Source organism: Micrasema longulum, unplaced genomic scaffold (assembly GCF_059751315.1).
Source record: "Micrasema longulum isolate JH-2025_06_02 unplaced genomic scaffold, ASM5975131v1 h1tg000509l, whole genome shotgun sequence".
Taxonomy (NCBI): domain Eukaryota; kingdom Metazoa; phylum Arthropoda; class Insecta; order Trichoptera; family Brachycentridae; genus Micrasema; species Micrasema longulum.
Window position 1 is genome coordinate 887,103 of NW_028277706.1, and position 16,468 is coordinate 903,570.

Here is a 16,468-nt window from a genome sequence, read left to right on the forward strand (position 1 = left end):
CGGCAGTATTGTGAATTTATACACAAGTAACTATTATAATATACGGTTTATTTATCAAAGTGGGTACTTTATATTCCAAATATCGTTCTAAAATATAAACAAGTGTGTTATTACCACCATTAACCCCATTCAAAGTGCAACGGTTATAACATTGTTTGGTTCATGATCGAATACTATTCAAACAATACATTCCAAGTATTGTTAAAAATAGAAAACGCACTTTGCTTACTATTCCATTGTTAATTTTAGATTTTTTTTTTTTATAAATACGCATTTCAGCGGATTTATTTAAAAAAGCAATATTTTGCCAGCCATCCGAAAGCAGCCTGTTTTTTTTATTAATGTAATTTTTTATTTTTTTTTGAACCTGCTTTAAGTGGGCAGATACAAATTGTACATTAAAATTGATTAATAAGATAATATACTTTTGCTTTGCAAATACATATTTTTTGTATTTACTTTTTTTTTCTTTCTTACACAGGTTAACAATTTACGTCGTTTATAAAAATAACACACAATATATTTTTTTAAATCCCAGCTTGGGAATACTAATTTAATCAGTTTTACATGACACAGACTCTAGATGGACCAAAAAAGCCCTGGAATGGCGACCCAGAACGGGTAGAAGAAGTGTCGGCAGGCCTCAGACAAGGTGGTCTGATGACATTAGACGAGTTGCAGGAAGTGGTTGGATGCGGTTGGCTCAGGATAGGGAAATATGGAGACTAAAGGGGGAGGCCTATGTTCAACATTGGACAAGAGACGGCTTATGATGATGATTATGATGACATGACACCATGATTTTATGAACAAAATTATACATACATACAGATACATGCACGCACACATATATATTTATACACAAACACACATACATGCATATACATATATAAAAATGCACAACATAAATATTTTAGTATAAAAAACAAAAAACAAAAAAGTAAAATATTATGCTAGCAATTTAGCTAAAGTAATCAAGGACATTTCTTTCGATGACTCACTTTTTTGTACATATGTTTTAAAAGTACGATTGGTTAAACTTCGACTTACACAATGAGGAAAGGAGTGCATAGAATGTAGGATCGGGTAAAGGGGGGTATCTTGCATCTAGTGTCTAAGGACCAAACATTACCATCAAATCAATTTTTCATCATATACTAAGAGAAAAAAAGAGATGTGCATTTTTTATTGGCATACAAACAAGAAATCAACCCAGATATCGTCGCCAGATAAGAATGCTTACGCTAACACATATTTTACACTGCTGTCACTTTGTGAGCGTAGGCATTCTTAGCTGGCAATGACAATACCCCAATCAGGGCATTCTGTAGTACACCAGTAATTAAAATTCTAAACAACTCGTTGGTGCGAAGTAGACTTCAGAGTGGCTCGATGATTTAGAGATCATGGGAGTTAGAGTACTCTCTTATGGTGGAGAGGGCTAAGAAAAAAATTCTTTGATTTCTCTACATAATGGAGTGCGGTATTACCCTTGGCTTTATACCATTCAGTTTCACCAGGGTATACTTGGTTACAACAAATTAAAGACCAGAGGGGATGTGTTTCTAGCTACGCATTTCTTTCGATTGTTGCGCGGTACTGTCAACAACCCTGAAATTATTTATTTATTTTATTTTATTTGGGGTTTTTACAGCTATTACATAAACAAAATAAGTAGAAAAATATTAACAATGCTAAAGCAAATTAAAAAAATCCACTGTAAATATAATGACACGTAATATATAAGAAAAGAAATTTCGTAATTGTATTTGTGAGACGTTTGTATTCATGTGTATGTGAATGAGTGTATGCGTTAATGAATGAGAGAGAGGATACATGTGCGTGTGGGAATGAATGAGGGAGAGGGTGCGTGTGTGTGGGTGCGTAAGTATAAAAAAATAATTGTTTGAAACTTGTAAAAAGCTTAGTAAAAAGTTAAAAACCTTTTTGTTAAAATTCAAATCAAGAAATGTTTTAATTTTTTTTTTTTAAGTATGTTAAATTTCAAAACCGTATTCTGAAAAAAAAAAAGCATTTTATTTTAAAATTTTGCTGATACACATCGAATGAATAATGTGCGACGAGTCCCATACAATAGGGTAGGTAACCACAAAATGCAGTAAATACGATATAATGACAACAATAAAATAAGGTTTGACAATACGCGAACGTTGATTCAAAACGAACACACAAATGCATATTATATGCACCTACATAATATATAAATAAGAATAACATTTAAGTTTGATAGAAATGATTGGGATTATAAAAATCAGGGGTCACAAACAGTTGGCCCTCAGTACGGGGATACATAATTATATTAAAAGATCTTCTCACTATAAAACTTATATTTGTTCAGGGATAGAGAGCAACGGAGAGGAGGATGCGGACAAAGACAATTTATTCCCTATGGCAGTTTTGATTAACTTAATATTTTTGGTAAATATATCGAAGTCGTTGAATTTCCTGTTATACGTATCCATAATACGGTTAATCGTAGCGTTTTTTGACGAATTTGTTCTGCATTTAGGTATGTGAAAAAGTTTTTTATAACGCGTTTGTCTCTTTGGTACCTTAAGATGAATGCGGGTAACCAATTCGGGGGAATCTATTTTATCAGACATTATGTTGGTGAGTAACACTATATCAGACGTGGTTCGTCTATCAGAGAGAGTTTGAATATTATGAAAAATGCACGCTTGGCGATAATCTTGGCGATAATTATGCGGAGCATTAGCTTTTATGTTCCGGATAGTTACCTTAGACAGAGTCACATTGACTGTTCCACATTCCAATATAGAAGACCTGCCAATGGTTATGCCTGTTGGAAGGCCTACCTCTATGTTAAACAATATTGCTATGGAAATTGATATTTTTCACGTTTCTGCGGGAGTTTTTCGTTAAAATATTTCCTCTTTTTTTAACATCTTCTCAAGATAAGTTATACATATGGGTGTTGTTTTAATAAGCACCTAATTTTAATATTTGTATATGTTATTTTTCCTTATTCTTAGAGGTGGAGGTCAGTGCTATTTAAGCTCCTGACGTCACTGCGACCTGTGAAGATCTATTGTGACCGTCCCCGTGAATAGTTCTCTCCATCCAAGCCTAGGTCTATAAACAGCCTGGCTACTGTTTTATTTGTGTAAATACAAATTAAGATGTTATATTTTGTAATATACATATATATATAAACAAATAAAACTGAAAAAAAATTCCATGTAATTCATTTAGACACTAGAATTTAAAAGTGGATTAAATACTGGTGTAAAAACCTTATATTTACATTAAGGTTAATAATTAAAAATACTTGGCACACTTCCACTTATTTGTTCGACCAATTAGGGCTTTCACCCTCTAATGGGCATCTTTAGACTGGACATACTTAAATAATAAGATGTCTCGCTTTAACGATTTTCTTTTCTTTATTACTTATACTATAATTAAAAAACACTCACCCAAAAGGATTTCCACTGTACACTCGCTCATGTAGTCATGACAATCGAAGGTCTTCTCTCCCTCCTTCTTCAGCTTGGCCACAACGGCTTTGGAGTTTTCGTTGAAGAGCTCGATGAAACTCTTCAAAACGTTCAAGTGGAAAGTTGGAGCGATCAGTTTACGATGGGAACGCCATTTTTGACCTACGTACAAACATTGATAACTTCATTAAAAATAATTACATATGATTACTGAATTCTGTACGTTTTTGATTCCCAAGCATAAACAAACATGTTTTTTTCTATAATAATAATATAAATATATTTTTAACGCTTTCGATGTTATTTACGCCACTAAAAAATATCAGGGAATATCAAAATCTTTTATTCAGAAGATTAACAATTTTAAGCATATTAAGCACTTAAGCAAAACTTTATTTAATTCTTAAGTTTCATCTTCATAACCCTGTCCTCCCCCCATGGTGCAGATGGCACTGAAGTGGTACCTACACCAAATACAGCGTTAATGACCATCTGTTCAATGAAGGTAAGGTGATCAGCATTACGCAGCAGGTGGCAATCCAGGGACATGATAAATTGCAGTATAGAACTGCCTTTTTTGATTAAATTACGTAATCATCATAAAACTCTAATTTGTACGTATGGTGCATAGGAAACTGCATTTGAAAAGTACACGTGACAGGAAAGTAAGATGATTAGTCTTACGCTTCAGGTGTCATTCTAGAAAAACAGTTTGCCACCACATACCGCACACCGCATCTGAGAAAATTAGTCTCCTTGGCGGTGCCCACATACACGGAAAATTTTCTCGTTGTCAAACGAGAAAAGCTGCCTGAAGGAGTTATCTGAAATCTGGTAGCCTTAGCATCTTTGTGCTGAAAGAAAGTTATCCAGAAGAACATGTTATGTACTTCATTGGATTGAGAAGAGAAGGAAGTGAATTCTTAACTTACTGGGATTAAATTGATTGGACATGATCAATTTGCCGAAATGATTACAAAACATTCTAGAAAGACAGTGAAATATTGCAGCTTGCCCACCATATTTGAGGACATAAGTCACCTTGGCTGTGCCCACATTCGCGTAAAAATTGCTATTTTCCCAACGAAAAAAGCTGCCCGGTGAAGTTCTTTACAATCTAGCAGCCTTAGCATCTTTGTGCTGAAAGGAGGTAATCCAGAAGTACATAACGTGCACATCATTGGAAGTAGAAAAAAAAGTAAAAATGAAATATTGCGGTGCAAAATTACCCAGGAATCGAACCGAGGACTTTAGGCATGATAGGCAAAAGCGCTCAAGATTACATTTTTACACACTACACACTCGACTTATATATTCCGGATTTTTACCTGAGAGTAGCCATCGAGCCGAAAGCACTCGTCCAGAACTCTGGTTTTGTTTCACACAAAGAACTGTAATCCTAATCCATCCGGTCAAAAAAGCATGACGGGCATCGTAAGTGAATAGGCTATTTAAATTAGTAAATGCAAAACCGGTCACATACTGATTTTATATTCCTATCAATATTACTCAAAACATTGGTAATACATACAAAATGGTTTACTTGTTAACAGCGTTTTGCAGTGACTTTGATGGTTAAAATACCTGAGCTGATGAGAAGGCCGTTTCCTAGCCACGGCTCGAAGAACTTGTACTCCTTGGACTTGTCGATGTAGACTTGGCTGCTCAGTATAACCTCCACGTCATCAGGGTGGAAGAGGAACACCAACAGCCGAGGGCCGATCCACAACTTGACAACATTGTCAAACTCGAAACTCTTGGCGTATACTCTTGTGAAAATATCTGTAACAAAGGAAGTAAACATTAACGAATTGCAGGTTCCAAAACAAACTAATGCGACATCGGGTGAAATTGGAAACATTGCAAAATATAATAAAAGTTGCAAGAAATGTACTAGTATACAAGAAAAATATGTAAAAATACATTCCTACTCGTATTTAAGAAATTTCCACAATGTTTTTCGCAATAGGGAAATATCAGGTTTAAAAAAAAAAAATAAAGTTATAAGGGTCTGTGAAATACGGTTGAGTTAATTGATTTTTTTAAACTCTATTTACTAACAATATTTTGAGTTTGTTCAAATTTTTGTGGACAAGGACTGAATTCAACTCCCTGGGGAGCTGTTTATATTAACATATTACAACAGAGATGAAGAACATTTAAGAGAAGGTAATATAGAAGTCTAGGCATCTACAGGGCTTATGACCTGTCAATGGCTGGTTTAAGCTCCATGAAGAAGTATAGAAATTGAAAAAATAATATTTTCAGGCGTTGCCTAGTATGTAGGTGAAATAATTCAATTAGATGAATCTCACCCGCATAAATAAAAGTTTCAGCTCTTTGACTTTACAAACATTAACAGATGAAAGAATTGAAGGAATATAGATGTTCAAATATAGGCAGAATGGTGAATGTTACACAGTGTGTAAAGTGGCCACTTAAACCAGCCATTGACAGGTCATAAGCCCTGTAGATGCCTAGACTTCTATATAACCTTCTCTTAAATGTTCTTCATCTTTGTTGTAATATTATAATTCTATTTATTAATTTGTAATTGTGGATTCCCGACAAAACGGCCATTGCATTGGCCACGCCCCTAATACGTCACGATTCATGTTAATTTTTGACGTTATTTGTAACCGTTTAAACCGTTTAAATTTTTATAGAACATCGTCACGAATCTTAATCGAAATTATCAATGCCAAACATGTCTTGTTTTTCTAGTAACATAATTATTTATATATGTTTTTTTATATAAGTTATGTATAAAAACATTTCTCCACAATATCCGTATTGATTTTGAAAGTACAATTAATTAATCTAAATCCATTTCATATATTTTTATCGGTATTCGTAGTATGCGATATTTCCCTGTTATCATAAGCATGCTTTTGCGAAACAGATGCATTTATAAAAACATTTTAAAAATTCATTAACAAACGTCCATAAGATGGCGATGATTTTCTCAATAAAAATAAAATTAATTTAATTTAAGTTGGTTCTCCCGCCATATCAGTTATAAATTTCAGATTTTTTTTACATTCAGATACCGAAAGCGTAATTGTTCGTTATTGCGTCACGTATTGTTAGCATCATTTGATAATTTTTTTTAAAGATGTCTTTTAAAATATTACAAATGAGGTGGGGAACGTTTTAGAGAAGGAAATATTTTAGTTTAGACATTTACAGGGCTTATGATTTGTCATTGGCTGCTTAGATTTATTTTTAAGCCTTGTCTTGTATGTAGGTGAAAAATTCAGACAGATCTGCATCAATAAAGATTTCAGCTCTTAACTTCACACACATCTGTATTTGGAAGAATTGCAGAAATGTGGATGTTTTATCTTAGACAGAATTGTGAATGTTAGAGAATACGTTAATTAGACAAATTTATGATTTATTCGCTGAGTTAAAGATATTGGATGCAAGACAATTATTTGTGAGGTGCCTACTACTTTAAATTTTATAATGAATTAAGTGAGGTCAAAAGAACTCAACAAAATATAAACACTCATTTAGCAACACAAATTAACTGTCCAATTGTCCCTTGTCCCATTTGTATCAACCGCCTTTGGTAAAAAGCAAAATAATTTAATTTCTTCTAAAATATTTAATGATTTATTGCCAAATATAAAAGACTTGAAATGTTAAACAAATTTTAAAATAAAAATAACTGCACATATAAATAAAGTAGAGAGAGATTTTTTTGAAAAATATATGTAAATCAAAAAACTTAGTTAACCATTTTTCTCCATGATTGTTTATCGTATTCGTAATCACAATGAAACATCCGTGAACACCTAATATTAAATGTCAAAATATTTACGTTTCGCGACGTACGAGTATAATCCTGCTGCGCAATCACATATTTGAATTTTACCGGTGTAAATATGGAAATATTTCTAAACGGCTATTTTTAACTATTTATTCATAATTTATCATGCTATTTATTGCATTTAGCCGGCGGTTGGCAAGCCAAATGTCAAGAAAAGCAGCCGCCCTAGTAATTGTTATATAATTTTCATTTTTTTGTATTAGATACTCCTCACTATTTTGCAAATGCAATATAATGTCGTTTCTTTTATAGTAAACGTCGATTTTTTTCCAGGGAACTATTTATATACGAGGAAAACAAACCGAAACATGCATTGACTTAGAGATTACACACGCGTTGATTTATGACTGCGATAACTTAAGCATGTTCATTATTGTTCATTTAATGCTCAAATGCTTAGCATGTTTTTAAGCACGTCGATAGTTATTTGTGATTGAGCTACTGGGCTTGGAGGGCGAGAACACAATAGATCTTCGCAAGTCGCAGTGACATCAGGAGCTTGTATAGCACTGACCCCCATCTCTAAGATTAAGAATAAAAATAATGGCGCCGCAATATAATCTGAAGAGCTTAGCTAAAAGGCTCCCACAGAATACGACAAACATCAAATTAGGAAACATCCTGTCATAGACGGATATATTAACCATTCAGTAAGTGTGCGGCTTCCATATCTGGACTAATCAAAATTCTAATGCGTTTCACGCGTTTTGGTAGCAAGGCTGAGAGAAACATCATTAAAAAACATTATGCTGTCGAATGTTATGTAATGAACTATTGCATGGTAATGAAACAAGTTTGGTAGTAGTTTAGAACATAACGCCACTTCATTCATATTTTTTTCCCATTTTTTATACCAAAAATGCAGCGCCAGCGATTGCATCGCTAAAAATAGTCATTAATCATCTCAAAACAGGACGGTATTCGCAAACTTGGAAAATACGTCTTTGTTATTTTTTAATCATTTATTTTATTTTTTGTACTTGATTTAAATTGCAAATTGGCGGGCTTATTGCAATTTCTTTCAAGCAACCAATAAAATTAAACTAAATGTTATTAACAAATTACAACAGGGATGGAGAATACCTTAAATAAGGGAATATGGAAGTCTAGGCATTTCATATTCCCATCCCTGTTGTAATTTATAAATAAAAGGTATTCTTCATCCCTGTTGTAATTTATAAATAAAAGGTATTCTCCATCCCTGTTGTAATTTGTTAATCTTTATGACTCCCGAGGGGGTGAAATCCAGTATTTTGTCTACAAACATTTGGACAATCTCAAATATTGTAATAAAAGTTATTAAATATTTGTATATAACCACTTACCGACTTTTCTATGTCTACCGGTTTCGAGACGTACCCGTCTCTCCGTCAGGACACCAATTAAACCAATATTCAAACTAACATGCAAAACCCACTATACACCCACTATGAACCACAAATCCCACCATACATACATTATATACTTCTTGTCCCTCAGTTTACGTCGAAAGAACATCAAGAAATTTTCATATTTGTGTTAAAGAACATATTATGAGGTGTCTTCACAATAATAATTTCTCTGAATTCGCAAATCACCTGATCAATTTGAATCGTGACTTTAATAAAAATACAGGAGTTAAAATCTTACATACAAATAATAAAGGGTTAAATTTAAATTAAATGGAAATATTTCACAAAAGGAAAGCTTTAAAAAATAATATTCCTTTGATCAAAAATCAGACAAACTTTCGATACAGTTCTTTATACGATGTTCCACTATAATGGTCACCCTAATAAACCTATTAACCTTATCCTCTTCCTCCATCCCCTTTACTTTTTTTATTTATTTCTCAAACAACAGAATATTTTCATAATTTAATCAGTGCATGTTTGTCCTAATCAGTTCATGTGCTTTTTAATATTTCAGCAACTATGGCGAAGGTGTATAGTAGGTTTTGCATGTTAGTTTGCATGTTGGTTTAATTGGTGTCCTGACGCAGAGACGGGTACGACTCGAAACCAGTAGACATAAAAAGTCGGTAAGTGGCTATATACAAATATTTAATGACATTTAGTAAAATGTTAGAGCATAAAGTTAATGCTTTAAATATTAATAATAAAATTAAAGTTTCAGTTGTATTTATATTTAAGTTTCAAAACGTATTGAATAGAAAATAAAATAAGAAGCTAAATATTCAAACATAGAAATAACTTTATTTGTAAATAAATTACCTTGAATCAGTACTATTACTCAATGGGGAAAAGGAATAAAGAGGAAAGTAGGATTGCTTAAGGAAGAGAAAGGAGATGTTTCTTTAGACTTAATTCTGTAGAAACTTATTTGATAGTGGATGGGAGATGATTACACAGTCGAGCCGCATAGACAATATCCGGGCTATACTGACTGAATGCATTCAGTCAACAGTCTTTATATATTTCAAACATCGGAGCAAGATGTTGATTTCAAATTTTATGCTATGCCTAGAATAAAAATTACTCTTTCAAAGCTTTAAATATAGAAAAAAGAAAACTGTCGGAGAAATAATGCGTTGAAAGAACAAAAATCGCTTTAAATGAGATTATCTCGGAACTTGTTTTAATGACTTAATGCATTCTGACAGTAAAGCCTCGATATATGAGTTAGATTAGAAAAATATACTGTGGATGGGGTATTGAGAAGGTGATTTGAGAATTAGAACGAAGAGAAAGTCGAAAAAATAAAAAAGAAGTGGTTAAAAAGAAAATTGAAAATTAATTTATTTTTGAAAAGAAGTATCTCGGAAAAAATGGTTGAGTAATTTTTGATTTGCTTGACAGCGCAAAAAACTAAAGAAAATATTGCACAGAAACCATATCAATCGAAAACAATCATCGAACTAACCTATCATTTTTTAATACTTCTGCAAATGATAACTTGATCAACAAATTGCAACAGGGATGGAAAACATTTTAGGGAAGGGTTTATGGAAGTCCAGGCATTTACAGGGCTTATGACCTGTCATTGGCTGGTTTAAGTAGCCACTTTACACACTGTGTAACATTCACCATTCTGCCTAGATTTGAACATAGGAATATAGATTCCTTCAATTCTTTCATCTGTTGATGTTTGTGAAGTTAAAGAGCTGAAACCTTTATTTTTGCGGGTGAGATTCATCTAATTGAATTATTTCACCTACATACTAGGCAACACCTGAAAATATTTTTTTTTTCAATTTCTATACTTCTTCATGGACCAGGTAATTTATCAACAATATTTTGATAGTTCTAAGTGTTGGTATATTAATATCCAGGAGTTCGCAACAATACAATTTAGAATAAATAATTTTACAAAAATATATAAAGTCAGTCATTGTCCTGCGATTCTCCAGAGTAGGTAAATTCAAAAAGTTGAACAAAGACATCAAATATTACATCATAGAGGTAGAATAAGAATGGTTTCCGGGGTAGACATGTAATTTGACGTTTAGCATGTTTTGACGTTTATCAGCTACCAATATTTTATTTTTATAAATGTGCGGGATTCAACGTTTAAATGTCAGAAACACTCATGGTCTTGAACTCTTGACGTTGATGGTGGTTTAAGTTTTTATCGTTTTATCAAAACGCGATATTTGCTGCACATGCCATTTTTTTTTTCAAACTTAATGCCGATATTGAGACCCATCGATTACATATATCAAAGTCTTGCACGGTAAAATATTGTGTTTAAAAAAAAGTGTAATTAAGAATCGATTCCAGCACCAAAATAATGGCAGACGAACACGTCAATCACTACACAGCGAGGTGGACTTATCTCCACTCGATTTTTTTATACAGGATTTTTACTTGAGAGCAGCCATCGAATCTAAAAAATTCTTCCGAGGTTGTACCTCAATTTCACTTACGAAATTGTGTTTTTTATCAGCCTGGACCGATTTTTATATTTTTACTTGCATACAATACATAAAAGTCAAACAGGTTAATACGTACGTATATGAGGTTTGATATTTCATTTACAATGCATATTTTAATTGTAAATATTGGAAATCACCTGAACCGAATTTCTTTGAAAATTTGCATATTACCGTTTATTTAAAATTATAACGATGATTCAATTTAAGTACTTGGTAATGATAATTTTAATAATTGCGGGCAAAGTCAGTTGACCGACCACTCACTGGGCTTATAATGTGAATAACCTACGTACAATAAAGTTAACAATGGCAGAATTATTTTTCATGCAAATTGTATTGTCAGCGCAATAACTTAATTATTTACTAACTTTTATCCGCGATTTCACTCACGTGGAATTGGAGAGCAATTATTTAGTTATGAATTAGTTGTTTATTTTATCAATAATAGTTTTCTCGATGGAATGATCTATTTTATCGGAATCGAAAGTCTTGGTCTTCCGACTATCGCTATAAAAGAAATACGATAATCCGTTTGTCTATGGTGACGTAGAATAATTAATCTGTTTACAAGTCCTACTGTAAAACTAAAACGAAAAGCAAACCAAACATACCACAGATAAAGTAAGTTAATTATAGAAATTTAAAGAACTAATTTCAAATTTATTCGTTCTGACATCTCACTTTACCACCTACTCATTTCCAAATAATATTGCTCATTGTTGATTATATCGCACCTTTAGTGCGAAAACGATTTACCTAAAAAAAAGCTTAAAATAAGTTTAGATCATAAAACGACTTCCATGAACATGATCCATCTTTCTGCATTTAAAAAACGCAACATTCGGGGAAGAATAGGACAAAACCGTTGCATCAGTCTCTTTATTACTCAGAAAATTTAGATTCCGTGCCAGTACTATGCAATTAATGTTGTGTCACTCTCTCTTAGAACAGGCTGTGCCATGTTAGATAGAGACTATCATAAAAAGAGAACACTCCGTTTTCGTTTTACATTAATTGCTTTTATATAGATTCCCTGTTATTAAGTATGTTTATTACTTTTTTGCAATAAATTTATAAATAAAATAAAACGAAAATTGCTGTGTGAAGGACGCAACGCAGACAAACATATAGTGACCGAAAACCGGTTGAGTTGATTTTATTCCGATACAAATAGCATGTTTACTTTTTTTTTAATATTGAAAGGGACCAATTTAGCTTTGTGATTGTTGCTTTCCGACTAACCGATAATCTTAGTAACTTATTCACATTTGTGTCGTTTCGTGAATAAATAAAAACATGTGCTTGGTGACCTGATCTGACCTAATAAAAATAATGTCATTTGGTTTGGTTTTTTAAAATCTAATAATGACTCATTAAATAAATGTCTTGTTTAAACTTATAATTTTTTTTAAATATTTTTTTTTATTATTAATAAAACATTTGGTACAAAAATTACATATTATTCTCCCAGGAGTTATTAAAAACTCATTTGGGACCGTACATTTTTTTGACAATACACAATATCATACAAATAAATACATCCGAAATAAAAAGAAAACATTATTGTTTAAGAAACATAAAACACCATCTTATATAAACTACATTAATAATTATCACTATCAAAAAGATTTCAATTTTCTTTACTTTTTTTTCAAAGATACCTAAAAGCCTTCGGTATAATTTTTCATTCAAATTTTGGCGCTAACTTCGAAAAATACGAAACAATCGATGAAAGAGTACGATGGTGTCACAATTTACATTCTTCTTTTGCAATTTCCCAAAAAGTTGATTTTTTTAGTTGAGTCGTTTTCGTCCTAAAGGTGCGATATATTCCATTAAGTGTCCCATTTTACTGATCACCTTTCTGGCTATCAATATACAAAAAATATAACAATCGGTCTTTCCGTTGAGACGCGAAGGAAACACAAACACACTTTCACTTTTGTAATATTAGTATGGATATGTTTTTTTTTTTTTTATGAAATAAACTGGGGCACTGATCTATTCGAAAAGGCAATTATATTAGTTCTTGGTTTGATTTATTTGAGTATTATTAAACATTATGTTAAGTCCTGAAACATCTTTACTATAAAAAATATTGTTTTGTATATTTGACTAAATACAAGCTTTTATTAAAAAATAAAATAAAATAAAATTTTTAAAAAAACATAACATGCAGTTCATTGGAAGTTGAAGGAGTGGAAAAAATGGAATTTATAATTATTAAAAAATTAAATGAAAAAAATCATAATTTATAATTATTGATTCATAAAACGCTGAAATTAGTTGGTTAAAAATTATTTTAATCAATTTTAAATCTATCAATTGAAAGTCATTGAAGTAAATATTCTATGCACATATGTAGATATACAGACAGAAATTTGTAAAACAAGACATTCTCACCATGTTAAACGGGCAGGCTGTCTAAAATAACAAATATAAAAGTGTCGCCCACAAATACTACTTGAATCTTTTTGATAGTGATAGTTATCAATGTAATTTATATAGATAGTGTATAATAAAGGACTTAAGATGCTTAATGAGTTGCCAAAAAAGATTAGGAATGCTGGGTCTATCGCATCATTTCGTTTCATAAATATTGTTAAAAACAAACATTCATATAGGCAGATACAGTGTCATCAGAAAGCGTCTGGATTTCATGACAATGTTTTGCTTTTGAAATTGTTTTTGAATAATATATATTGTATATAAGTTAAGGTTTAACTAGGTGTTCAAATTTTATTTGTACAACTATCTAAATAAATACATTACATTACCTAATACTGTGTTTTATGTTTCTAATATTATGTTTTCTTACTGTTTTGGATGGTATCAACCGATGTTATGTACTGTCCCAAATGAGTTTATTTATAACTCCTGGGAGTATAATATTTTCTTAATGTATTCTATGTTTTATTTATTTATATTTTTTAAATAAACCCGTGCGGTCGAAGTTGTTCACGGAGCTGGAACAAGACACTATTGGCATTGCTATTGAATTGTCCACATGCCAAGGATTCTTTATTGTCAAGATTTGAAAGGTTTAATATTGAAATTGATTTGAACGAAAAATGCCCCTTTTTGCATAAAATAAATATACTAATTGGAGTCATGTAAATACTCTGGAGAGAATTGATTAAATTTATGATTCAAATTAATTTCAGCTAATTATTATGTTTTTTTTAAAGTGTTGAAACATTAAATGATAGCAATTCACCGTAATTTAATATATATTTAACTAATTTTTTTTTAATGTTTGATTTTGCACATGATAAAGACCTTCTATCCGCCGGCTTGTACTGTTCTAGTAAATTAAATAAATGACTAGCCTATCTTTCTTGAGTACAAATAATTATTCTATTTCTTTGCCGAAACATTATTCGATGCGAGTATCATTGTCAAGGACTATACTGTTTGTGTCCTAATCTGAATCGTGAATAACAATGTCCTGTAACTATTCTTATTTAGTACTAACGTACACTATACTGTATGTTTTTATCGTCTGACAACATTAACGTTGATACAAGAATGAAATAATTTTATTATTAATGTTTAAAGCATTAAATTTGCCATAAAAAATATCAATTAACGTAAGTAAATACTTTAATATAACCACTCACCGATTTTTCTATGCTGAACGATATATAAATTTTCCATAAGAACCTCGTCGACCTCGTGGTGTAATTAATGTTCAGCGCGTTTGCCTACCATGCAAGAGGTCTCGGGTTCGATTACCGATAATAGGGCTGACATAAAATATTTATTAAAAAATGTGTTTTTACACTGGTACCTGAAGACCGATCATCTTACCTTCGTGTAAAAAATGATCAAGGTACACTGCGATTGGTGTACCAATGCAGTGTTCTATGCACCATTAGCTGCAGAAAGGGAATTTATTATCGGGTTGTGGTCCCGTGGCTAGTGTCTCGGACTCACATGCTCGAAGGTCCGTGGTTCGAATCCCACTCTACCCCAACTTGATTCCCATTTTCTAATAGTGAGTAATTTACAACTCGTTGAAAATGGCCTTCAAAATGAAATATTTGGGAAAATCATAAGAACGCAAGTATTTCTTCTTTTATTAAAACCTTTTTTTCTGTCAAAAATCGAGATATTTGATAAGCCAAAATAATTTTTGCTACAGAATTTTATTTATATATTTTGCCTGCTTTGAAAATCTTTTTTTTTAATGATTAAATACACTACAATAAAATTAAACTAATTTGATTTAATTAACAATTGTAATATAAAACACGTTCCATGAATTTTGTTGTTCAATTATCAGTTTGAGACGCATTTTTTATGAAAACGGACGATAAATAACTATAAAAGACATAAAATTGCCAAATGCTTAAAATGTTTTTAATAATGAGGATGTTCAGCGGTTTTTTAACAAACTAAGCCAAAAAAAATATTTTATTTTCAAGTATCGTATTATAAGCGCTGTAATTTTTCAAGTTTTGTATTTCTGAAAATACGCGTCTTCTCTTCCGCGTCTTCTCGGTCTTGCGGTCAGTTCTGCCGATTAGTCAGTTGACGATAAGTAAATCGGAATTCGTCCACAACCCTCTTATCATTGGTTGATTTGTACAAACTTGTCACGTTGTTCAAAGTAGTTCGTTTTTTTTGACAATATTTTTTTCGTACGTTTTCAAGAAACGTTGCCGCATAATCGAATGCTCTAATTTTTACCGCGCATATAAAAACATTTTCTGTATCCGATTGCCGTCCATATAAGGCTGTATTCTGCAATATGCACATCTTGGGTGGTATTGTCAGTCTGACTTTAGAAATAATTAAAACTGGTAAAACACGCAATTAATTTTTTTTTTGCATTATAAAAAATATATATGAATGCATTATTTTTCACTTGTAAAAGTAAAAAATATTTATACTGTTGTGATGATTTGATTATTCACGCTTTTCATAGAGCGCTTTTATTTTTGTTTCACTTTTCTATCTCTGGCTTTTTGCATAACTACGTTAAATTGTATATACGTTCCAGAGATATTCTACAATATACAATAGAAGTAAAACAATACATTTATTGATCGTGGCACAAAATTGGTTCAGTGTACGTGAACATCGTCTCTAAAAGTTTACTACGTACTGAGTTTAGTTCTATTTGTACGTGAGATAAATGCCAATGATCAATTCAGTCTTGGAAATAGCATAGTGCTGTAGTAGTTTCGTAAATGAAGACTCTGGAGATAGTCTACAAGTGGTTTCATGCAACTCGTGTCGCTTTTCCTAATTTTAACCAAATAATGACATATAGTA

At 31.8% G+C, this 16,468-nt stretch overlaps 1 protein-coding gene across 1 annotated transcript in view; it reads right to left on the reverse strand.

Moving 5' to 3' along the window:
* Positions 1-16,468, reverse strand: part of Cyp4g15 (Cytochrome P450 4g15) — a 55,662-nt gene that overhangs the window by 15,429 nt on the left and 23,765 nt on the right. Inside the window, exons 3-4 of the mRNA XM_088227547.1 lie at positions 5,064-5,261; positions 3,459-3,641 (exon numbers count right to left, since the gene is read on the reverse strand). Coding sequence (XP_088083673.1) covers positions 3,459-3,641; positions 5,064-5,261 — 381 coding nt within the window. The remainder of the gene's footprint in view (positions 1-3,458; positions 3,642-5,063; positions 5,262-16,468) is intronic.